Source organism: Vulpes vulpes, chromosome 5 (assembly GCF_048418805.1).
Source record: "Vulpes vulpes isolate BD-2025 chromosome 5, VulVul3, whole genome shotgun sequence".
NCBI lineage: Eukaryota > Metazoa > Chordata > Mammalia > Carnivora > Canidae > Vulpes > Vulpes vulpes.
In genome coordinates, this window is record NC_132784.1 from 127,029,092 (window position 1) to 127,054,668 (window position 25,577).

General features: G+C 45.8%; 1 protein-coding gene and 1 long non-coding RNA gene across 5 annotated transcripts in view; one reads left to right on the top strand and one right to left on the bottom strand.

Annotated features, from left to right (window-relative positions):
* Positions 1–25,577, top strand: part of PIK3CG (phosphatidylinositol-4,5-bisphosphate 3-kinase catalytic subunit gamma) — a 41,248-nt gene that overhangs the window by 4,357 nt on the left and 11,314 nt on the right. Inside the window, exons 1-10 of one of the 4 annotated variants that reach the window (XM_025984055.2) lie at positions 2,311–2,481; positions 5,233–7,242; positions 10,180–10,245; positions 10,368–10,593; positions 12,003–12,106; positions 15,159–15,305; positions 17,009–17,099; positions 18,316–18,446; positions 19,448–19,559; positions 20,933–21,090. In XM_025984055.2, coding sequence (XP_025839840.1) covers positions 5,245–7,242; positions 10,180–10,245; positions 10,368–10,593; positions 12,003–12,106; positions 15,159–15,305; positions 17,009–17,099; positions 18,316–18,446; positions 19,448–19,559; positions 20,933–21,090 — 3,033 coding nt within the window. In that variant the 5' untranslated portion in view covers positions 2,311–2,481; positions 5,233–5,244. Of the gene's footprint in view, positions 1–2,310; positions 2,868–5,232; positions 7,243–10,179; positions 10,246–10,367; positions 10,594–12,002; positions 12,107–15,158; positions 15,306–17,008; positions 17,100–18,315; positions 18,447–19,447; positions 19,560–20,932; positions 21,091–25,577 lie in introns of those variants that run through there. The other 3 variants (XM_072759955.1, XM_072759951.1, XM_072759952.1) reach the window with 3 other exon arrangements.
* Positions 17,237–25,577, bottom strand: part of LOC112908561 (uncharacterized) — a 28,572-nt gene continuing 20,231 nt past the window's right edge. The window contains exon 2 of the long non-coding RNA XR_003232948.2: positions 17,237–19,259. This is a non-coding gene — a long non-coding RNA (uncharacterized lncRNA). The remainder of the gene's footprint in view (positions 19,260–25,577) is intronic.

A 25,577-nucleotide genomic window follows, 5' to 3' on the forward strand; every position in this document is an offset into this window, starting at 1 on the left:
CCAAGGTGACCCCCTCTCTCAAAATGTTGTATTTTTATAACAAAACATGATATAATGTACTTAAACAATCTGACCTATACATACTATCATACTGCACGTCTCAAACTATTTTATTGACCACTGATCGATCTTACTGTGTTATTGTCTCAGCTCTTCTAGCTTGTCTTTCCTGTGATGGTTGGAAGTGATATACAGAAGGTCATGTATGTCGACTGTCTGTAAAACATGGTGCTAGATGCATGGAGATTCACAGGAGAGGGGAAGAGAAAGATGAAAAGAGACACATACCAAAAAAGTAGGTTAATGATGAAGCCTAGGGGTTTTCTGAGGATGAAAGAGGCCCTAACTAGTACATGATTCCTCTGCAAGGAGGAAGTATCCACCGAAAGGAAGGAGACATTGACCATGACTTCTGCCTTGGAACGCATATGACATATAGTCAAATTTTAGTGGCTATATTAGGATTTGGGGAAGGGCAGGGTATTTTTAATCTCAAACCACCAATAAAGCCTGAACTGTTTGCAAGTTTAGTCATAGAACAGACAATATTTGCATAATTGGACTTAGCTGAGCGGTTCTTTCAGTGGCAAGGAGACCTGAGAGCCAGCATCTAGCATTTTGGAATAACGTGGCAGGGGGGAGATACCAGGTTGGGATGTGGCCCCCTGAGTGTGAATGAGCCAGGGCTACGGAGAAATCTGTTCAATGGTCTGGGAACAGAGTGAACCAAGCTCGTGGTCCCTCTGTGGCCAGCTCACCTCCCCCCACTAGCCTCCCCTTCCACACTCTGGGTGAAGCACAGCTTGGCAAGCTCCTCCAGCACGGTTCCTTGGGCCCTCATTCAGAATCAACCAAGAGGGCCAACTCTGACACTTCTAAATCTGCCAGCCTCCTAAGGGACTCTTCCAACGTAGGAATATACCTTGGGAAGCTGATGAGGCCCTTCCAAGTATTTGGAAGGCAGTCTTTGAATCAAATGATTTACCTACCGCTGTCAACGACTATAGGTACTATTTGACTACTGATAAAAACTATTTGCAGTGGGGCACCTGGGTGCCTTAGGGTTGAGCATCTGCCTTTGGCTCAGGGCATGACCTGGGATCCTGGGATCCTGGGATCCTGGGATCGAGTCCCACATCCGGCTCCCCCAAAGGGAGCCTGCTTCTCCCTCTGCCTGTGTCTCTGCCTCTCTCTCTGTGTCTCTCGTAAATAAATTAATAAAATCTTCCTTTAAAAAGGAAGAAAAGAAACTATTTGCAGAAAGCTAAGACCCAGGGGATCTTTGTGAAAGGAGATAGGTCGATCAACAACAATTTATCTTGATGTCAAAGTAATGCAGAGAATCTCTCAATTATATGTGTCCAAGAAAGCTGTGAGGCCAGCGCCATCCTACCTGTTGTTCCTGGGGCTCAGCTGGAGTCCATGAGAGCCCAGACTGGGGATGAACCCCCCATATGGGAAACCCTGAGGATGAAGAAGAGGGGAACTGGCTCAGGATCTGAGTGGGCTTGGGGGTTCTAGAAGGAATTGAGGTCACCTGGAAAATACGGAACTGCTCTAAACGTTATTTAGGATGGCTTTTCAATGGATTCTCTACCCCCATGGGACTCAGGAGCCATCTCTCAGTGACTATCTCATGGTGTGACAATGCTCAGAGCTCCAATTTTCCCATGACACTGAGGAACCTTCTATTTTTTTCTGCAGCCGATCACTGCTCACAGTAAGTCTCACCCTACGGCACTCATGGGTGCACCCTCGCGCACGCACACACACACAACAGTGATATCTCAGACCCTGAACGCTCTGAAAATATAGAGAAATGTCTCAGCAAGGTAAGGAAACAAGCTCCCAGACCTCGTCTTTGAAAATGTTCAGCTTGGTAACTCAGGCCCCTGGATCACTAGGTTTCTCTCCTTCCATCCCTCAGTTACAGCATATGAACAAGGGTTCATTTGAATTCCCACAAGGAAAGATTAATTAATTAATTAATTAATTAATTAATTAAATGAGTTTTGCAGAACTAATGGGTTTCATTTGCCTCTTGAAATCTTCCTACCAGGTTGTTTCTCTAATATTGTGGCTGTTAGGCCTTTTCTTCTAAGAACTAGCCTAGAAAAAGTACGTCTCGTGTGTTTATGTCTTACGAATGTGTATTTTAATTTGTTTCAGTCTCTCCCCTTTTAAAAAAGTTCACTCACAGAGCAGAATATATATTTGGTAAACACTTCACTCTGGTGCTTCACTCTGTGCTATAACAGGAAATGCATTTCTGACACTTTTAAAATGAGCAATCACACGTATAATCAACTTGGTTAAAACTTCCTTCCTGGTAACTGCAACACTTCCTCTGCATCTGGATACGAAGGGAGACCCAGAAAAGCGGAAGAGTTTAGAGGCTACACTGGGTAGATTCGAATTTGTTTTGTTTTCAAAAATTAAACAAATGATCCTTCAGCATCATCACCTCCGCTGCTTTATCAGGTATTACTTCCTTCTATTTTTTTTTTTTTTATCCCCTTTGTTGGGTCTGACTCGAAATAGTGACACTTCCGTCTCAGCTAGAATATTTTTATCTGGAATGGTTGTCGCTTCTTGAGATGATAACCACCACTGAATGTCTCCGTTTCATTGTCTAGTGCAGCCCATACGTGTGGATATCCACAAGGCCCCGGCAAAAGCTCTGCAGGTGCATCTGTCTTTTTTTTTTTTGTTTTTGTTTGGGAGGAAGAGGGAGGGCACAGGAGCTTATGCCAGCCCGGCTTCACCTTCTTCCAAATGCATGCTTAGCGCTTATTGGGCTTACCAGTGTTCCTGACGCCTTCTCTTAAGAGGAGAAAGCTGCTCAGCCACGGCCATGAAGGAAAGCAGTGAGTATTTAGCCGGTCCGTTTTCTTCTGCGTCTTGTAGCTTGTGAGATGGCTTGGGATCACTGAGGCAGAAGTTGTCCCTGTGTACTTGTACTTTGCCTAAACCTGGACCTATTTTAGTCCAACTTGGTGTCAATATAAATGCATCTTACGGTTCTCTTCTTTGGCAGTTATTCTACAGTGTAGCCACAGACCAAACAGTGAGTTAACAGCTGCAGGGGAGAGTCCTTTGGGACAGTTGATTTCATGTCTTTACTAGATACAACTTCATAATATTTTAAGAGAGGGAATACTGACTTTAAAAGTAAGTTTAGGTCAAGATTCGAATGGAAGTTTGGATCTAATGAAACTTGTCTTTCTTATCTTTTAATCAAACTCTCCTTTTTGGTATATATCAAATGGTCTGCTATTAAGGAAATAAGTAGTCATGAGTCTCGCTAACATTAGTCATTTCAGAGAGTAAACGGTAGCCTCTGAAACGTTCATTTTTATATCAAGGTTTGGTTCTTCTTTAGAATTTATCTTACCATGTACTGAGACTAAATATTAAAGCACCTTGTTTGTATTTCAATTTTAATATTTTTAGTATTTATTTGAAGGGTTTCCTATGGCATCCTGTCACATTTTAACTGAACTGCTCTATGAAGGGTAGGTACTTATTAAAGATTTGAGGAAAGAGTGAGCTGATGAGAATACAGTTATGAATTCTCATTATAGAGATGAAAAATATGAAGGCAAAAAAAAGAAGTTAAATAATCGATTGGGGTCCAAATAGCAGGTCTCCGGAGTCCAGAAATCCTTCCTTCCATCCTGTGGCTTCTCCACTATCGAAGGCAGAGCAGATAGAATGAATTGGTGCAAAGTCAAAAATATCTGAATGTTCATACTAGAAGAGTACAGCCCGGGGGGGACTCCTCTAAGATACCGCCTTAATGTGGCAACGACAGCCGGAATGTGTACACATTTCACAATCCCAAAACGTAAATATCTGCCCAATGTTCTTGCTTGCAGCTTCACCGACTGTGGCATTTTTTTAATATTATCAAATGAAATTACTACCTTTCCTAACCAGAAAGGAAAAAATGAAAAGAGGGGGCACCTGGGTGGCTCAGTGGTTAAGCGTCTGCCTTCGGCCCAGGTTGTGATCCCCGGGGTCCTGGGATTGAGTCCTGCATCGGGCTCCCCACAGGGAGCCTGCTTCTCCCTCTGCCTGTGTCTCTGCCTCTCTCTCTGAGTCTCTCATGAATAAATAATAAAATCCTTTAAAAAAAAAGAAAAGAAAAGACAGGAAGTTGGCTAGGGAGGAGAAACCCGATCCAGACAGTTTGAAAAATCGAGAATGTGAAGCGTGGTTGGGTGAGGTGTCTGGGTCCCAAGGAGAAGTGTAAGACCGAACAAAGATGAAACAAGTCGAAGGCCTGTTTTTCAAAGTGGGGCGGTTTCAACATCTCATGGTGCAACTTGTAGATTGGAACTCTGTCCTTTAACTGCATGATCTTGCTCATTTATTCATTCCAGGGTGCTGAAGAACGATTACCAACTTTAAGCCATTATAACCCGTTAGGGACTGTAGAGATGAGTGCTTCACATCTCTCTCTCTCTCTCTCTCTCTCTCTCTCTCTCTCTCTCTCTCTTTAATTAAGCCTTTGAGATGCCTGGATGGCTCAGCAGTTGAGCGCCTGCCTTCCACCCAGGGCGTGATCCCAGGATCTGGGATCGAGTCCCACATCGGGCTCCTTGCGTGGAGCCTGCTTCTCCCTCCACCTGTGTCTCTGCCTCTCTCTCTCTTTCTCTGTCTCTCATGAATAAATAAATATAATCTTTTTTTTAAAAAAAAATCAAACCTTCAGATGTAATGAAGGGACATGATGAATGACCCCCCATATACCTGTCGCCCATACGGAACAAGGATATTACTTTATTTGAGCCTCACCTCCACCCTCTGAGGTTTTCCTAACCCCGGCTGACCCCTTGGGGGGAGATTACTTCAACAGCTCAAGGCACCCAGACACTGAGCGGCGGGATCAGCTCTCGTGGGCCCCCATTCCTGACCCCCCGGTTCCACGCTCCCGACCCCCCAGTATCCCATACCCATCTCTCCGGGATCAGCCCTCATGGCCCCCGCTCCCAACCCCCCCGGTACCTCTCTCCCACCTCCGGGACCAGCCCTCGTGGGCCCCCACTCACCATTCCTGGGTACCCCGCTCCCACCCCCGGGACCAGCCCTCGTGGGCCCCCGCTCCCACCCCGGGCCCAGCCCCCGTGGGCCCCCGCTCCCCACCCCCACCCCCACCCGCGTGCCCCCCTCCGGGCTCTCTCCCGAGCCCCCGCGTGACGTGACGCAGCCCGCGCTGTCGGCCCGCAGGTGGCGCGGGGCATGGAGCCGCAGGGCCGTGAGCCGCGCGTGGTGCTGAGGGAGGACCGCCGCCGCCGCCGGAGGATGAAGGCGCGCGGCCCCGCGGCCGGCCTGCCGTCCATGGAGCTCATCCCCATCGAGTTCGTGCTGCCCACCAGCCAGCGCGGCAGCAAGGCCCCCGAGACGGCGCTGCTGCACGTGGCGGGCCACGGCAACGTGGAGCAGATGAAGGCGCAGGTGTGGCTGCGCGCGCTGGAGACGAGCGCGGCGGCCGACTTCTACCAGCGCCTCGGGCCCGACCACTTCGTGCTGCTCTACCAGAAGAAGGGCCAGTGGTACGAGATCTACGACCGCTACCAGGTGGTGCAGACGCTCGACTGCCTGCGCTACTGGCAGCTGCTGCGCCGCAGCCCCGGCCAGATCCACGTGGTGCAGCGGCGCGCGCCCTCCGCCGCCACGCGCGCCTTCCAGCGGCAGCTCACGGCGCTCATCGGCTACGACGTCACCGACGTCAGCAACGTGCACGACAACGAGCTCGAGTTCACGCGCCGCCGCCTGGTCACGCCGCGCATGCTCGAGGTGGCCGGCCGCGACCCCCGGCTCTACGCCATGCACCCGTGGGTGACGTCCAAGCCGCTGCCCGACTACCTGCGGAAGAGGATCCCCAACAACTGCGTCTTCATCGTCATCCACCGCGGCACCACCAGCCAGACGGTCAAGGTGTCGGCCGACGACACGCCGGGCGCCATCCTCCGGGGCTTCTTCGCCAAGATGGCCAAGAAGAAGGCCCTGATGGGCATCCCCGAGGGCCAGAGCGAGCGGGACTTCGTGCTGCGCGTGTGCGGCCGCGACGAGTACCTGGTGGGGGACACGCCGCTGCAGAACTTCCAGTGGGTGAGGCAGTGCCTCAAGAACGGAGAGGAGATGCACCTGGTGCTCGACGCGCCTCCGGACCCGGCCCTGGACGAGGTGAGGAAGGAGGAGTGGCCGCTCGTGGACGACTGCACGGGGGCCACCGGCTACCACGAGCAGCTCACCATCCACGGCAAGGACCACGAGAGCGTGTTCACCGTGTCCCTGTGGGACTGCGACCGCAGGTTCAGGGTCAAAATCCGGGGCATCGACATCCCCGTGCTGCCCCGCCACGCCGACCTCACCGTCTTCGTGGAGGCCAACATCCAGCACGGGCAGCAGGTCCTCTGCCAGCGGAGGACCAGCCCCAAGCTCTTCACGGAGGAGGTGCTCTGGAACGTGTGGCTGGAGTTCAGCATCAAGATCAAGGACCTGCCGCGGGGGGCCCTGCTGAACCTGCAGGTCTACTGCAGCAAGGCCCCCACGCCGGCCGCCAAGGCCTCGGCCGACGCGCCCGGCCCCGGGTCCGAGGCCAGGGGCAAAGCTCAGCTCCTCTACTACGTGAACCTGCTGCTCATAGACCACCGCTTCCTGCTGCGCCGCGGGGAGTACGTGCTCCACATGTGGCAGATCTCCGGGAAGGGCGAGGACCAGGGCAGCTTCAACGCCGACAAGCTCACGTCGGCCACCAACCCCGACAAGGAGAACTCCATGTCCATCTCCATTCTTCTGGACAATTACTGTCACCCCATAGCCTTGCCCAAGCATCGGCCCACCCCTGACCCCGAAGCGGACCGGGTTCGAGCAGAAATGCCCAACCAGCTTCGCAAGCAGCTGGAGGCGATCATAGCCACGGATCCACTTAACCCTCTCACGGCCGAGGACAAGGAATTGCTCTGGCATTTCCGATACGAAAGTCTCAAGCATCCAAAGGCCTATCCTAAGCTGTTTAGCTCCGTAAAATGGGGACAGCAAGAGATCGTGGCCAAAACATACCAGCTGTTGGCCAGACGGGAGGTCTGGGACCAAAGCGCTTTGGACGTGGGCTTAACCATGCAACTCCTGGACTGCAACTTTTCCGATGAGAACGTCAGAGCCATCGCAGTTCAGAAACTGGAGAGCTTGGAGGACGATGATGTCCTGCATTACCTGCTGCAGCTGGTCCAGGTAGGGGATGCTTGCGTGCTCCCCGGAGCACTCTCCTCAGAGGGTTTATTTGCATGTGCACGGGCACACCCCACTCAGTTGCCAAATGCCCTTTGTTCGCAGTGTCACAATCAGTCACAGACCTGATGAAGCGACGTCAAAAAAAGTAGTAAACTGTCCCATTGACTTTTTTTTTTTTTACTCACTTGGAGGGGTTGCCAGTAAGCATTTTGAAGACCTAAGTAATTTTGCTTTTTAGGCAAACTGGCCCCACAGGAGAACCTTGTTCTCATTTACTGAGTGAGAGAGAGATGCGATTTATTGAACCTCCCTTGTGCCCAGACTCCAAGGCTCCAAGTCATTTGCGTGTTTTTCCTGTATTCTCACACTGAACTCTCCCAACAACTATGAGGGAGGTCAAATTAACGTTTGCGTGTTATGTGTAAGGAAACAGAGGCCCGGAGAGCGTAAGTAACGTGCTCCAGGTCACATACTTTGAAAGCATCAGAGCAGAAACCCAACCCCAGGAGGTCTGCCTCCAGGCCCTGCTCTTTTCACCCCTTCCAATATCCTGCATCACTCCAGGGTCAGGATAGTGTATCCTGGAGAGCAAAGGTCACCCTCTCTGATCACGCTTATCACACATTGTGTCTGGGGTGGCGCCTCGAAAGCCCCTCTCTTTGGACAGGTCCGGTCCAGGATTTCCACTCTGGTTCTCGCGCCTTTCTTTGCCTGTGGTCCAGAGGGGCCAAGTGATTTGCCTAAGGTTTACCTAGGAAGTTGAAGAAAAAAGGGGCACAGTTCTGCACACCACAGCAGTTCCCAGATCGTATTGTGCTGCTTACCAAGGAAGAGGAAGTAAAGGAATTGGAAGAGAAATGTTTATTTTAGAGCGTAGACATGTCCCTTCATTAATTCAACAACACGTACTGAGCGCTTCCCCCTCTTCCTCCCCCCCCCCAACCCCTTTCTGGATGCTAGATATAGAGCAGTGATCACAACAGAGCCCGTCTCTGCCCCCCCCCCATAGCTTGTGGTGCCACGGAGAAGATTGACAGTGAGTGCGTACACATGCAAACAGATATTTAATAACAAATTGTGCACATGCTTTGGGAGAAACTGCAGAGTATTATGAAAACAATTGGCAGGGGTCCTGGGGATACTTCGTTTAGCTGGAAGAAACCAGGGACAGTTCTGAGTAAGTGACATTTGATCTGAGATCTTTAGGACTTAGGCTAAGTGTCAGACACTAAACTGTCAAATCATGATCTATCCTTAGAGGAAGGCATCAGAGTTTTCTGATGAGCATTTTGGATATTCTCACCCTTAACTCTGAATCTTCACCTTCTCATCAGGCAGATGCTTGAAACATTACACTCGACCTCCGTCTTCATCTATTCACTGTACCTCATGTTTATTTTCTCTGCCCACCAGGATAGATACTGACATAACACAAAGGACAATTAATGAAATTTAATTCACCGATGAATTATTTTTTTCATTGTCAGTCTCACAAGTGAATTTTGCAGAATTGGAAAGCACATAGGGTTCTTCTTGGAAATGTTTTAAACGAAAGAGGTCAGTAAGTAATACTAACATTGCATTTGTGGTCATAAATTTGAAAAAGAGCCGTCATTTGTAAAACTACTTGAGACGTTTTCAGCTATGGCTGAATGACTCATTCCTGATTAAAATGGTCTCCTGGCTGAGATCTGCACTGTGTTTATAGAAGTGAAACACGAATAAGGTCAGAAAGACTCACGTTCAATCTAGAAACTTACAACTGATTCTGAAGTTAGTGCCGTGGCTTAATAACCACATTCTCAGAATTCAGACCTTCCTGGCGGCTGCAGGCACACAAGCATCAGAAGCACCTCTGACAGCATGAGGATAAATGACATAGTATCATATCAGTACTAATCATTTCCCAGCTGGAAGACCAGAGTTAGAACTGGAAATTGTACCAAGAAGCTCATGGGCCAGAAAACATAGAGTGGAATGGGAATTTCTTTGGGTCTTTGGGAGGAGGGGGAAGATAGGCCATTTCTATTTATAAAAGGAATATGCTCTAAGTCCTTTCACTTTAAGCCTCTCTTTATGCACACACGTGACATCCACCCTATAACTTTGTATGCCTCTTACTTGCCAGTCTTGCGGCTGTTAGCAGACTTATTGCAAAGACAGAGCAATGTTACAACAGATATTCATACACCCACCATTCTTAGTTATTTTTTTACGTTTTATCAGTGCCTTTTCTTCAGCCATGGAGCTGCCTGCCACCCAAGTCAGTATCCATGAGATAGCCAAGTGATACGAAAATTACGAAACCCAAAGGAGCATCTAAAATCAGAGACTCTTCAGACAAGCTCTGTATACACGGCAGCAGGGCAGGGGGTAGTAATCGCTCAGTGGGGATGGTCCAGGCCTGGGCGTAAGGGCCTGTGAGGCAGCTCAGTGACCTGCCAGCGAGACACCCAACACGCATCCTGAGCAAAAGGGGAGCCATGGGATCTTTAGGATCTTCACATCTAACAAATATTTTTTTCCTTACGTGTACTCTTATCTCCACTGTCCATTTTCTTTCCAACAACCTCTTCAACATTCCGCTTTTGTAGATTTTGTTATGGCCACCCCCGTGTGTCCCCTGTGTCCTTCCAATAAATCAAGTAAGTCCTTAATGGGAGCTAAAGCCTTACTACTTCACCTTTGAAGTTATCATAAGCACATAACGGTGAGTCAAGAGTTCTGGCTTCTAATCCCAGTCCTTAAGCAAGCGGTTCACTTTGGCCCAGTGTCCTCAAAGGCAAAAGGGTAGACCTAAGTGGCTGGTAAGATTCTCCTCACCCCAGCCAGAAAAAGACCCAATAAGACAGACAGCATTTTTCCTCCATCTCCCTTTTCCTGATTAACCAACGCAAAATGCAACCCTACAAAGCGCCCACGTGTTCTTCCTTTCAGGCTGTGAAATTTGAACCATATCATGACAGCGCCCTCGCCCGATTTCTGCTGAAGCGTGGCTTAAGAGTAAGTACTTACACTTCGGCGACAGTGTGACCTTCTAGCAGTTAGCAAGAATTGACTGACAGAGCATTAGTCACCATGATTTCACCCTTCTTCTTCTCCTTCCCCCCCACCCGCCCGCCCAGAACAAAAGAATTGGTCATTTCTTGTTTTGGTTCTTGAGAAGCGAGATAGCCCAGTCCAGGCACTACCAGCAGAGGTTTGCCGTGCTACTGGAAGCCTATCTAAGGGGCTGCGGCACTGCCATGCTGCACGACTTCACTCAACAAGTTCAAGTGATTGAGATGCTACAGAAGGTCACCATTGATATCAAATCACTCTCTGCTGAAAAATACGATGTCAGTTCCCAAGGTACAGTGGCTGTATTTTCTTGGTTCGCTTCCCAAAGGCCTTGCTCTCCAGATGCCCTGTGATGACTCCTCTCCTTCAGGAAGGCGAGTCTCGCCTCCCTAAAGGGAGCCAGGAGCAGATTTCTTTATCTTCTGTCTTCGTGGAGTAGGCAGATTTCAAGCTCTCCTTTCTCAGGTTCATATTTTTTTGAATTATACATGTAAACACACCAAGGATGAATTTATGATGAGAGACATTCAACTCTTCGAAAAATTTTAAAAGCATTATGCCAATGTAAGATGCATTGCTTTAAGAACAATTGCACACACTCAGAGAGTAGTGATTTGCAAATATTTACCTTCTTCCTCACTTTAAATGTATGTAATTTTATTGCGAAGCTAATTTAAAAATCTGTGTATATTTACATATATATTTATATAGGTCAGTGTACTTACACACATACATATATACACCTTCTCTCGGAAGTCGTTTCTAAGATGATCTTCTTATCCCTAAAAAATCCTGCTCCTGCCCCTAGGAAAATTAATCACTCTTTCTCTGTATTCCCATAGGTTTGAGTCTTGATACTTTATTATGGTCATTAACACCTTTCTGGTCTGGTAAACTACATGCGCCTTGAAACCAGGGGATATTTCTTATTCATTTCTGTATACCTACCTCCAGCACTGTGGCCCCTAATGGACACATATTAACATACTCAGACAGTATTTTAAACTTTTGAAAATATTCTGAATTTCCACTTTCTCCCTTTAACTCTTTTCCAATACACCAATAATGCCCTCTGCTAAAAATTAAGAATGGTAATAATCATCTTACTTTTATTTGCCTTGTAAGTAAGAAAGGAAAACACTTGTACTGGCCCCTAATATGTTATCCAGGAAGTAATTTTCACCCTATACCTTCAGCCTTAGAATTTAGAATTCTAAAGAACTCTTGAATTAAATTTTAAGTTAAATTTTGAGGCCATCACGTTGTCTCCACGTAATCTAACTTCCTCTTTTGAAAAGCATTTACACAGAACCCTCACTGAATGGCATTGTGTATGTTCTTTACATGTCCGTTCCCCAAACCACATGGCAGTTCAGAGTTTCACATGTTGGGATGAAAATGACAGTATTCATGCCTTCGCATTACCCTCAAAATATCCTTTCCCTACCTGACTGGCTCAAAAGCTTCTATGCTCTGCCGTAGAACACATCCACGGCCATATACCCCACAGTAAGCCTGACTTATCTTGCCATCTCTTATGGTGGGTTCCTCAAAGACAGAACCCTGCACCCTGTGCTCCTGCTCCACACCAGGCCAGATGCGTAGAACGTGGTAAAGAGATGTGGCCTCAGGAACTGTTACAGGTAATATCGGCTATTTCTCAAACTCATGTAACTTTTGTGCACTTTTGACAATTGCAGTTATTTCACAACTTAAGCAAAAGCTTGAGAACCTGCAGAATTTGAATCTCCCAGAAAGCTTTCGAGTGCCGTATGATCCTGGACTGAAGGCAGGAGCACTAGTGGTAGGTATCACCTTCACATCTCCAAGCGGTCTTTGTGTTTTGAAACTGCTGGTGCACGTTAGTGCAAAGCTAACGTTTGTGTCGAGCCACAGAAGCTGGAAAGTCCCTGCAAGGGCTCCTGTCAAGGCCTTCCCTGACTGCCAGCTACTCAGAGCCTCAAAGCCAGGCAGTCTCCCATCCGCTTCGTGTTACATCAGCTTTCTTAAGGAATCCTTCACGCACAGTAAAGTTTGTCCATCTTACGTGTACAGTGCGATGTGATTTTGACCCACGTATATCACCAGCACCAAGTCAGGATATAGAACATTTCCACAGACGTGTTCTAGGAAAGGTTCTTTCACGTTCCTTTGCAGTTAATCCTTCGCTCCTTCCGTCCCCCAGCCTAGACAGCAGATCTGCTCCTGTCACGTCATTTTACTTTTTCTAGAACTTCATGAAGTGGAATCCCACGGTATGTGGTTGTGGCATCTGGATCCTTTTCCTTAGCCTATTGCTCTTGCGATCCACCCGTGTCACTGTGTGTCAGTGGTCTGTTCCTTTTTATGACAGCGCGGTATTCCCCCGTGGGGATATACGATTTGTTTTCCATTTACCTTTCAAGTAAATATTTTAACAGCCAGATAGCGGAGACATGGTACGTGTGTGTTTAATTTTATAAGATGCTGCCGAACTGTTTTTCCAAAGTGACCTTACTGTTTTATATTCCCACCAGCAATGTATGTGAATTCCAGTTGTCCTACCTCCTGGTCAACACTTACTGTCACCAATCTTTAACTCGAGCCATTCCAGTGGTGAAGCGGTGTCTCACTGTGGCTTTTATTTGCATTTCTCCGATGATGTTGAGTACCTTCTCATGTGCTTATTTTCGTTATCTACTTTTGAGAAGTTTCTGTTCTCATCTTTCATTCATTTTTAATGTGGGTTGCCTTCTTAGTTTTGAGCTACTTATATATTCTGGATACAAATCCTTTATCAGGGGATCCCTGGGTGGCACAGCGGTTTAGCGCCTGCCTTTGGCCCAGGGCGCGATCCTGGAGACCCGGGATCGAATCCCACGTCGGGCTCCCTGCATGGAGCCTGCTTCTCCCTCTGCCTGTGTCTCTGCCTCTCTTTCTCTCTCTCTCTCTGTGTGACTATCATGAATCAATAAATAAAAAATCTTAAAAAAAAAAACAAATCCTTTATCAGGTATACATTTTACAAATACTAGTCTGTGGCCTGCCTTTTCATTTTCTTGGTAGTGTATTTAAGAGCAGAGGGTTCGATTTTGGTTACGTCCAACTGACCACTTTTTTTATGGTTTGTTTTTTTGTGTCCTAAGCAACATTTGCTTAATCCAGTACATCTCAACCAGGTGTGACACCCCTCAACACATGCACGCGCGTGCGCGCACACACACACACACACACACATATTTGTTAATGTCTAGAGCTATTTTTTTATTGTCACAACTGGGAGAATGCTACTGGCATCTAGTGGGTAAAGACCAAGGATGCTGCTAAATATCCTACAATCCACAGGATAGCCCCCCCAACAATAATAAATGATCTAGCCCAAAATGGCAACAGTGCCAAAGTTGAGAAATACTGCATAATGTGACAAATGTTTTTCCTAGAAGTTTCACAGATTTCACTCTTACATGTAAGTCTTTGATCCATTTTGAGTTCATTTTTGTGTACAACGAGACATAAAGATCAGGTGTTGTTTTTTTTTTTTAAGAATCAAATATCCAACTTTTCTGGCACCATCTGTTGAAAAGACTAACCTTTTCCTGTTGAAGTATCTTGGCATTTTTGTCAGATAATCAACTCATATTTATAAATGAGTCTGTATCTAGATTCTCTAGTCTACTTTATTGATCTAAATATCTATCCTTGAGGTGCCTGGGTGGCTCAGTCTATTAAGCTCCTGACCTGATTTCAGTTCAGGTCATGATCCCTGGCTCATGAGATGGAGACCTGCATCAGGCTCTGTGCTCAGCAGGGAGCCTGGGATTCTCTCTCTCCCTCTGTCCCTCCTTCCACAACTCTAAAATAAATAAGCAAACCTTTTAAATAAGTAAATAAACAGGTAGATGTCCTTCCATCAATATCACATGCTCCGGGTAACATCCAGAAGATAAACCACTTCATATACGTGTAAGAACCTTACAACCATATACTTCCGTTACCCTCCTCCCATCCTTTGTACTATTTTTGCCATGCCTTTAACTCCAACATATGTTTTAAGCCCAATAATAATAATTTCTTTAAACAGTTAAAAGTTGATTAGATTTAATAGATTAAACATTTTTTTTATACTTAGCCACACAATTACCACATTTGGGACTCTCTACTTCTTTTTATAGGTTCATGTGTCCATCTAGCATCATTTTCCTTCAAATATTTCTTATATTACAAGTCTTCTGGCTAGAAATTCTTTCAGCTTTTGTCTGAGGACCTCTTTATTCCACCTTTATTTTTGAAAGACATTTCCACTGAATTGAGAATTCTAGGCTGACTTTTTTTTCCCTCCCTTTCAGCAGCATTTTCTTCTGGCTTGCATATTTTCTGACAATAAGTCTCCTGTCTTATCTTTGATTTCTGTACATGTATGTCTTTTCTCCCCCAGGCTGCTTTATTAAGATTTTCTTTTTAGCACCATGGTTTCCAGCAATTTGATTATGATCAGCTTTGGTATGGCTTTATGTTTTGTTTACTGGGTATGTTGAGCTTGAGTAAATGGCGGAGTTGGTCTGTATTAACGGGCACATGGGAGTACCAGGGCCCTGTAGGAGTGGGGTATGTGGAAGATGGGACCTGCCATTGCCTCTTGGGCACCTCCACAGACTCTCAGGGTTCCTAGAACACAGTTTGAGAACTCTTGCTTTGAGGCGTATGACTTGCTCTCAGAGGGCATTTGCAGATTTGGTAAGAACACTTTCTGTAATTTTACCCAAATCATTAAACATCATTTTCCAACTGGCTGTTTGTACTAATGCTTTGCAAGAGGATTTGTATCTGCACAGTATGTATTCATTATGTGTAGGAAACATGCGGCTGTTTCCTTACAGATTGAAAAATGTAAAGTGATGGCCTCCAAGAAAAAGCCCCTATGGCTTGAGTTTAAATGTGCTGACCCTACAGCCCTATCGAATGAAACGATTGGGATCATCTTTAAACACGGGGACGATCTGCGCCAAGACATGCTGATTTTACAGGTACGCTACCCTTATGGAATTTTTTTGTTACCTGATAGATGAATTCCGTATTAGATCTAAAAAAAAATGCCTTCTACTGATTCTATTCCCATCCCCCCATTCTGTCCACATACAATGATTAAAGATCCAGAGAGTTTTCACTGGGGGAGCTTGGCTGTGGACCATTAGGTGTGCAAGCTAGTGAGCATCCCAGTTCTGTCCATCCATGAGAAGATGCACACCCAACCTTCCCATATAGCTAGATGTCTCCCTCATCTAACCTCTCTAGTCACCCCATTCCTAGGATGGTAACATAAAATATAGACATATTTGGCCCCCTAGCATTCACTTTATTCATATTTATAGACATATCTGTGCTCTCCTTAGCTACTTCCCTTTGGTATATATCCACATACACAACAGGCAGGTGATTGCAGAAATCATGCAGTTCAATAGCAAGAGTGAATGGCTTCCTAGAACAGAGGGTGGATGGTAATCAATGTTAATCACTTTCCATATTTTCTAACATTTCTGGCTTTGCAAACCAGTAAAGTAATAGTCTCCATATTCTAGCTCACCAATAGAGAAGTAAGATAATTCCTTTTTTTTTTTTTAGTAAGATAATTTCTAATCTTTAGTGTGGTTTACTTAAAATAGGCAAATCTTGTTGATTTAAATGTGGCTTATTTAAAAACTGGTCATGTTTTCAATTCTGTTTCTGTTTGTACTTATTTCTTTTTTTAATATTTTATTTATTTATTCATGAGAGACACAGAGAGAGAGAGAGAGGCAGAGGGAGAAGCAGGCTCCATGCAGGGAGCCCGATGCGGGACTCAATCCCGGGTCTCCAGGATCACACCCTGTGTCGAAGGCAGCGCTAAACCACTGAGCCACCCGGGCTGCCCTGTTTGTACTTATTTCTGATATGGAAATAATACCTTTTGCTCTCTCTTCAAGAATACTATGCATATTGTCCCAGAAGTATTAAAAAAAAGAAAAAGAAATCCTTCAAACCTTGTAAAGGTTTGTTGCATTTCCAATAAACCTATAGAATCCTTTGAATTATTCGAAGACAAGAGCTTCAAAAACGCAAAGCATCATTGTGTTGTTCCTCTCATTTTGAGGGGAAGTTTGCACTCGCCTTTTATGTACTTACTTGTTTCGAGGCTGACACATGCTGCTTGGCAGGTGAGGGCAAGTTGCATAAGCTCATGAAGCCTTAGTCTAACCACATGCAGAATGGGAATAATAATCATACTCAGGTTATAGGGTAAACACAAAGGATTGACATAAGACAGCACTCAGTAAATTAGCTAGCATTCTCTTCAGTGTTAGTGTTGCCTTGGTTTAGCCCAAGAATGTCTTATGGATAAAAACCTGTGAGAATGTTAGAGCAGAACATTTTTTTTGTGTGGTGGTCAAATGTGCATAATTGGAATGGAACATCTAAGTAGCTGAAACATGACTACAGCCTCTCCCCACACTAAATCCATTGATCCTCTTCCCCAGAGCACATCTCAGAGACCAAAATTAAGAGGCTTCCAAGGAAGGGGAACTTTAGGGCACCACACTGATAAAGTACAGGTGTCGCTTAGAAAGTTTGCCTTAACTTACATATTTTGTGTTACCAGTTAAGACTGTCAGGTTGTTTTTTAAGGGAGAAGAAAAACTACGTTAAACAAATATATATTTATCGTGGAAATGCCTTTGTGTCTGATGTCTAGATTCTACGAATCATGGAATCCATTTGGGAGACGGAATCTTTGGATCTGTACCTCCTGCCATATGGTTGCATTTCAACTGGTGACAAAATAGGTATGTGGTTCCCTCAGGAGATGAATATCCCCCTTAGCTCGCTTTAAAGGATCATGAGTCCCCCAGTGTAGGCATTTAATAACAGAAAAATTACAAACATAACCCATATAAAAAGGAAGGAAATGTTCCAAGACTGGTGCATGTGACTCTGGATTTAATGTGGATCTGTCGAAAATACACTAATGTGTGATTCCAATCCTGTGACTATACATGGCAATGATTTTAGTAAGAACTCATCCCCTCCCCTTTACTTCTCCACGTCTAAGCTGTAACTTGTTTCACTGCACATTAAACTTCTCTCTCACAAATAACATTTAAAAATAGATGGTAAGATCTGTCACTTATTTTAATATCTTAGAATTCACATTATTGAAGCTATTACCTACTCTTTTTTTAAACATGTTTTAAAGATTTTATTTGTTTATTTGACAGAGAGAGTGTGATCGAGAATGAGAGAGAGCTGGGGAAGGGCAGAGGGAGAGGGAGAAGCCGACTCCCCGCTGAGCCGGGAGTGTGATGCAGGGCTCCATCCCAAGGCCCAGGGATCATGACCTGAGCCAAAGGCAGACACTTAACTGCACCACACAGGTGCAGCACCTACTCTACTCTTAGATGCTTTTATAGACATTTAACAGTTTTGTTTCAGTGAAACATATTTTTATTCAAGCTTCCGAACCGAGAACTATATAAAACCACTCCCATATGACCCTGTGATTAAAAAAGAAAAAGGCAGTTTGCCCAGCACATATGCATAAATGCTTTTCCTTATTACCTTTCAAACCCGACCTTTCCTCTTTTCATTCAGGGACACTGAAAGCATGTCCCACAAAACTTCTACCTCATTCTCCTTTTCTTTCTGTCCCTCCTGAGAAAACCAACTGCACAAACCTGGAAAACAGCCCCCTGGTTGAGGGTTGAGCCTGAGTGGCTTGGTGGTTGAGCATCTGCCTTCAGCTCAGGGCATGATCCTGGGCCCCTGGGATTGAGTCCCGCATCGGGCTCCCTGCAGGGAACCTGCTTCTCCCTCTGCCTGTGTCTCTGCCTCTCTCTTTCTGTGTCTCTCATGAATAAATAAATACAATCTTTAAAAGAAAAAAAAATACCCCCCTGGTTGAAAAGCCCTCTGCCCTCCAGTCAACAAAGACACACAACCATTCGTCCTCTGGGTCAGGCATCAGGCCCCAATTTACACCGGATTCTGTGCATCCTCCCACAGGGATGATTGAGATCGTGAAAGATGCCACAACAATTGCCAAAATTCAGCAAAGCACAGTGGGCAACACAGGCGCATTCAAAGATGAAGTCCTGAATCACTGGCTCAAAGAAAAATGTGCTATTGAAGAAAAGGTGAGCTCCTGCGCTTCCCAGCTCTGAAGGCTCCTGCCAAGCCTGCCATTTATGTAGCAAGAATGGGTTCGTGTCTGCAAAGCATCTACCAGTGTCATGCCTCCTGACGTTGGGCAAAATCCCTTATGGTGAGGCCGCGGGGGGTTGCAGTGCCTTCCTGTGTGACACAGCAGATCCGCCTAAAACGGAGGCGTTCTGTCCAGAATGCCGTGAGCATTTGTTTCACCTTTGATTATCAGGCATGCTTTGCATAAAATTTGGTTCCATGAAATAATGTGTTGGCACCTTTTATGATAGTCTGTTTTGGTCGTTCAGCAGAAAACTTTAGTCACCAGTATGAATCCCTTCCTACCTGGGAAATGCGACACATCCCATAAAGTAATTTCTCATTTACCCACTGCCCTCTAATCTAAACGGTGAATTATGGATGCTGCAAATGTCAGTTCTCCCATCCTTCTGAAGTACATATGCTGCATCCTTCACAAGCTGCGTGGTTGGGCTGTTTGGCTGTCATTTCAAGTTCTGCTGCACAGGATTAGCACTTCTCATTTGCATGGTTAGCAGCCTTTTGGGGAGGGAATATAATTAGCAGCGTTTATTAGTCTGTTATACATGTAGATTTGTGAACCCGTGCATACTTGACGTGGTCACAAGCAAAACATATGTTCACCAATGAAGGAGAAATGGTTATGGGTTCTGTGGAGTTGTCGGCAAGCGATGCATGGAGAGGAAATGAGCCCTTTGATGAACTGTTGCTCTTTGACTCTTGTTTCCTCCTGCTGCTCTTGTGATTCACCTAAATATAATCTTCACCTAAAATATAAGGAGAGCAATGAGAAAGTCAGCGCTTAGTAGATAAGACATTAAATGAAATCAGGTGCAACCGACTCGGTCTCTGAAAAGAGTTCCCAGAATGGTACCTTTTTGGAAGTCAGCTGTCATAGATTCATGCTGCTTTTTCTGGTTAGAACACAACTAATATCTGGATGCTTTTTAATTAGTTTCAGGCAGCTGTGGAGAGATTTGTTTACTCCTGTGCTGGCTACTGTGTGGCTACCTTCGTCCTGGGAATAGGCGACAGGCACAATGACAATATTATGATCACAGAGACAGGTGAGTTTATTTATTATAATTGTTTTATTGTGGTAAAATACATATAACAAAATTTGCCATTTTAACCAGTTTCAAGTGTGCAAATGGCATTAAACACATTTACATTGCCATGCCACCACAACACTGTCCCCCTGAACTAGTACTGACTCCCCCTCTCCCCCTCCCTGGGCACAGAGTAGTAGTTAAACAGAGTTCAAGGTGGGAGCACACATCGAAGTCATTACCGTGCAGCGACATAGATGCTGTGATCACCCCAGAGAGGACCTGAGAGTGAATAATGGAAGAAGATGCCAGAAATGAGACTTCAGAAGGAAAAGCCAGAGAACAGCCTGAAAGCTAGCATAGGGGCACATCCCAGAAGCTGGTGAGGGCAGGTGTGATCACTAGTGTCAGATGTTACAGAGAAGTGACAAAAAGAACTCCCAGACGCCCTTCGCCCTGAAATGCTCTGCCTTCCTAACCTACCCCTTGTCACGAGTTCACTGACCTCCCTGACAGTGGGAGTGGCAGTTCCAGGAAATGTTTCTCTAAGAAATTTGGACCAATTTAAGAGTGGAGTCTGAAAAAAAAAAAAAAAGCACCATATTGGGGTAAATTGCTGCTCTGTGTGAGAACTGATAGACGTCACATGCTTAATGGACCATGCACATGATACAGGCTATCTAGACAAGAAGAGATGGTGGCCATCCTAGTGGTAATAGTGCCCATGGTAAACATGGACTCAAAGGAGATTCAAAATGGTTTTTTTCTTTTTTATTTATTTATTCATGAGACAAACAGAGAAAGAGGCAGAGACACAGGCAGAGAGAGAAGGAGGCTCCCTGCAGGGAGCCTGATGCAGATTAGATCCCAGGACCCTGGGATCCCGCCCTGGGCCAAAGGCAGATGCTCAACCACTAAGCCACCCAGGCAACCCCCAAAATGGTTTTTTTCAATGGTGCTACTCAAAAGTAAACGGTGAATGCCCTTCCCCCAAGCAGAGTGAACCTCCATCTATTCTGAGTCACATCAAGGGCATAAGAGAGTCCCAGGCATAATGCTGACAGACTAGCCTGAGAGTCTGGACTTCTATTTCTAAGAATAATTCTGAGACGAGCTGAGAATTTTTTTTAATGGCATTTGGCGTCATTTAAAGAACACCAGAAGGATATCAAAAACACACTTGGTTCAAAGAGTGCTTTGTGGTTACTACTACACACACCTGCTAAGCCGAAAAATATCACAAGCTGATAAAACAGGGTAAAAATAGCTCTCTCGCCCAAGATAGCTCATTTTCAGGCAACTTAAAAAATATTTCAGGAAATAAACAAACCAGAGTGTTGTTACAAGCAATTGTGCCAGTGTGATGATGTCAGGCATTTTCTTCTCTTAAGGAAATCTATTTCATATTGACTTTGGACACATTCTTGGGAATTACAAAAGTTTCCTGGGCATTAATAAAGAGAGAGTGCCATTTGTGCTAACCCCAGACTTCCTGTTTGTGATGGGAACTTCGGGAAAGAAGACAAGCCTACACTTCCAGAAATTTCAGGTAATTGGCCTCCTTTTACTCGCCTCCGAGAACACCGTCCAGACGGTGCCCACCAGGCACAGCAGCCCTCCTGCCTCGCTCTGCGAGCGCCTTTCTGTCTCGCCCACTCTCTCTGGCTTGACCATGCCTTCCTCTTCCATTTCCTCCACTCCATCCCCGAGTGCAAAATGCCACTTCTCAGTAACCTCCCACCTAAAAGCAAACAGCAAGTGAAAGCATTCCATCCGTGACCAGTGGGACTGGCAAATAGGGAAGGCCAGGCTGGCCCCTGTACCGAAGAGGGTCTCTAAGGAGGAAGGCCCAGCAAGCAGGTGCAGCCTCTGAATGTGCATTTCCCTATTCAAGCCAGGGCCTCAGAAAAGCCAAAAATTTTACCTGTATTTTTCAGGACTCTCAAACAATTGTGAGCGGCTCTTAATTTTTGCTACAGGTGTGTATTTATCAAATTATTGACAGAGGGCATTCCAGCTGCACCACGCCCTGTACGCATCTCACTCGTGTCAAGGACAGTCTCTCCTCTCATTTGAAATCCCGTCAGCTTGTCTACAGGTGGTACAAACAGCTCTGGCACGTTCTGCTGACCAGTGTACACAAGCTTTGACATGGGTCAACCCATCTCCCGGGGAATGTTCACACCCTCCTTTCTTTTTTCATTCCTTCCTGGTCTCCATCCACTTTTGACTATCAAATATTTCAAATACCCACTTGCAAATTTAATAACTGTGAATGAATAGAACTCTAAATGACTACTAATTGCTACATAAAATACTGGCACGATACCCCATACAAACAGATCAGTAGAGGAAGAGTGTTTATCTGCACGTGTGCCTCAGGTCCCCTTTAAAGAGCACCCCGTCCCCTCCCCTCAGCCTTAAGGCCTCTTCAACACAGATCAGTTTGCAGTTGGCACTTCAGGAACAAATCTTCTTCCAGAGTCTCCTCTTGAGTCTCCTGTTATCCGTGGGAGGTGGCCTGGGCCTTGAAACTCAGTGGAACAAGAACCAGGATACGTCTTGTTTTGAAACCTGTCTGTTCTTGTTTGTTCTCCTGGCCGATTTCGATTTGATTACAGGACTCACCCTCCCACAGTTCCAGGAGTGTTGTCAGAGAAACTGAGATCTCTGGCGCCAGATGGTCTTAGGATTTTTGGGGGGGCTGTTTCTGTGTAAACTCAACTGGGTTTCAGACTATTTCCAGGGATTTGACACATTTCAGTCCTGTTTTTCTTTAAAGTTAAAAATTGTGTATCTTGACAACTTCCTGGAAGAGGAAAACGGTTAAAAAAAAAAAAAACCCCAACCCTGGGAGAATGTTGCCATTTAAAGAAGAGGGGGACACTCAGTTCTCTTCTCCCAGAGGAGGGGGTTCATCTGAGTAGCTGCAAGCCCAGCTGCGAGCATGCCATTTGGAGGCAGGCGCCTGGGAACCTGCGCTCCCTGCCAGGCCCCCCCTTGCCTCTGGGCATGTGTTCTTTTTCTTTTTGTTGGTGGTTTTCCCCAGAACGCCTGCCCCCATCTCTTCTATTCGCGTGGACCCCACAGTGCCCAAGCCACCCCTAAAATCCTAGCAGCACTCCCCCTTTAATCTTCTCTACCATTTACTTCAAAATAAGCTTTAATGAGAAATAACTTGGGATGTGGGAGGCCACAGAGAGGTTCCATCCAAAGCATCAAACCTTTGCAGGGAGCCTTTGCACTGTTCTCTCGGGCCGGGACCATTTCTCTGTCCTCGGCGACCAAAGCTGCTTTTCCAAGCCATGTAAACCCCCCTCACTTAAGTGACCTCTAGGCAGGTGTGCACCAGACACACACACACACACACACACACACACACACACACACATGCGGGCGCCCCTTTGTAGATTCACTGGCCTTGCTTGTCTGTGTTTCAGAGCACTAATACTCTTTAAGCACCGGTGAATACATGTCCTTGGAGCCTCACGCACAGATCCAGAGCAGTACTGTGGGTGAAGGCTGGGCTCTGGAGCAGAATCCTGGCCTGCTACTTAGAATCTCTGCAGGTGATACAAAGGATTCATGCATTCAGAACTTTGGGTCCCTCTTCGATAAAGTGACCTGGGGAAGACCTACTTCATGTGCCATCTTTAGGGATTATCTGAAATGAAGAGGTGGGATCCTCATCCCAGTGCCTGGACCTCAGCCGAAATTCAATACACAGCAGTCTCCAGCATTACACACACAGCAACAGGCCTTCTAACTTTGACAACGTTTAAGTTGAGAAGCCCTCTTAGAAATGAGACCTCAAGCAAGAGGGCAATATACAGAACACAAAAAAAGTAGCTTTGTTCTGGTAAAACAGCAAGGAGAGGGCCCAAGCTCTGCCTGCCCGCCCCCCCCCAAGCCCTCTCTTGTCTGCCCCCCACCCCCATACTTTGCCCCACGTTCCCCACTCACAACAGGAAAAAAGCTGGCCACACACATACACGTACACAATTATACATACATAGACTTCCTAAAGTTTCCAGCTTGACAAAAATGAGCAGCAGGTTTTTCATTATTTGACTCAGACCTTGTAACAATTTTTTTTTTCTTTTTTAACATACTACTAAGCCTTCCGGAAGCTTTTCTGTTTCTTAGTTTTATGTTCCCCTTTTGAGACGAGGTCCTTCAAGCTCTGAGAGTACATCCCTAAACTCTCTAAATAGCACTGCAGGATCTTGTATAATAAAGCTGCCATTTTTAGGCAGGCTAGGAGATGGTGTAATATATTTACATTTTGAATCAAAGGTGTCCTCGTTTCCAGCGAACTGCTAATTTTGAATGGTAAGGTTAATTCATGCACGCAGCACATTTGAATAACCTGTTAGGGAGGGTGGAGAAAAGCTGACCCACTTTTTTGTTAAGCATGAGGGAAGCCTCTCTACAAAGACGAAAAAACACACCTAGCTTGGGCCAGAGGCTAGAAGGCCAAAAACTGAAAGAGGAAGGCCCTGCTTTATCCCCCCTTTTCCTTTTTTTCCAAAAGATTTAGTTGAGCCCAGGACCATATTGATAATAGACTTCAGAAGCAAGCTGTAATCAGACAAAAGGGCACAAAACCAAGGCATACTCACTATTTGAACCCAAGAACATCTATTAGCCTTTGGAGCAGCATCCTGTTACACCAGGTGCCAAACAGAAACATTTCGATGATAACGAGGTTGATAAATTCTCCTTTGAAAAATCTCTTCCTTCCCAAAGAGTGAAAAGACAAAACCGCGTTTTACCCACTGACTATTTTAGACTCACTGTGCTTTAAATTTCACTGAATGACTTGAGAACGTAGATGACATGCACATACATTTATATCATTAGCAAATGAAATCTGGCTTCCTCCTCTTTTCATAGAAGAACCTGCGGATGGGGTTTCTAATTTTTAAAGTAATAATTTTTTTAAGCCAGTAAGATATTAAAAATATCAGGAAGATATTAAAAACCCATTATCCCACCTTCCAAAAAAGAACACTGTCAACCTTTTAGTGTTTTTCCTTCATTCTATTATTTGGCCTTTTAGAAGGTTGTAAATTAATCAGAATTTGCTTAAAAACTGAACTTAAGCGACAGACACAGTGTTCCTCTCTCTAAACTGCTCCGTGGCTTCTCACCTCACTTTGGATAAAATCTAAACCTCTAAGCTTGCCCTGCAAGGCTCTGGTCGAGGAGCTCCTGTCCTCTCCAGCCAGACCCCGCGGTACTCTCCCCACATTCTCTCACTCGGCCAAGGTCACGGTGGCCCTTTCCCTGGAACACCCTTCAGGTCTCAGCTTCAGGACATTCCCCAGAGCCATCGCCTCCACGAGGAGTTGTGCTTTGCCCCGCCCCTGCACAGTGCCCTCACAGCACCTGTGGCAGGTATCATGGTGTGTGTAAGCCTGTGCAGCAGGGTCACGTCTGACCTGAATCCCTCCTGTGGGGCCTGAGACATAGCGAGTGCTCTGCAGGTATTTGCTGTGCGGAGGAGAGAAGGGTGAGCTGCTGGGTGAGAGCAGGTGACCCGTGGGGCTTCTTCCTTCTCCAGCATGCATCATATCCTATGAGCTTATGAAATAGCAACTTAGGAGCAGATTGACAGACTACAACCACACCGATGTTCGTAAGCCTTCAAGATGCAGGTCACAGATCCACACATCAGAAGAGGAGATAATCCTAATTATGAAATCTAATGTTTTATTAATTCCTACAAATGTGTAAGCGCCCTATGGTGCCCATTCACATTTTTGTGGCAATTCCCTTACTAATGTAAATATTACCTATCCACCCCCCCCCATGGGGTCCGTAGGTCATGCCAAGACAACAGGACACACAGTCTATACCTATAGCATACCCTCGATGTGTAGTTTCCAAGGAGTGTGAACAAAGTGGCCTACTATAAACAAGCATTCTGAAGATGTTCTTTGCATCCAGTAGGCACTAAGCATATGTATGTTAGATAAAGCTAAAGAAACCAGGGGAGCTAGATGACACCCCCGGGGGCACATCTATGCAAAG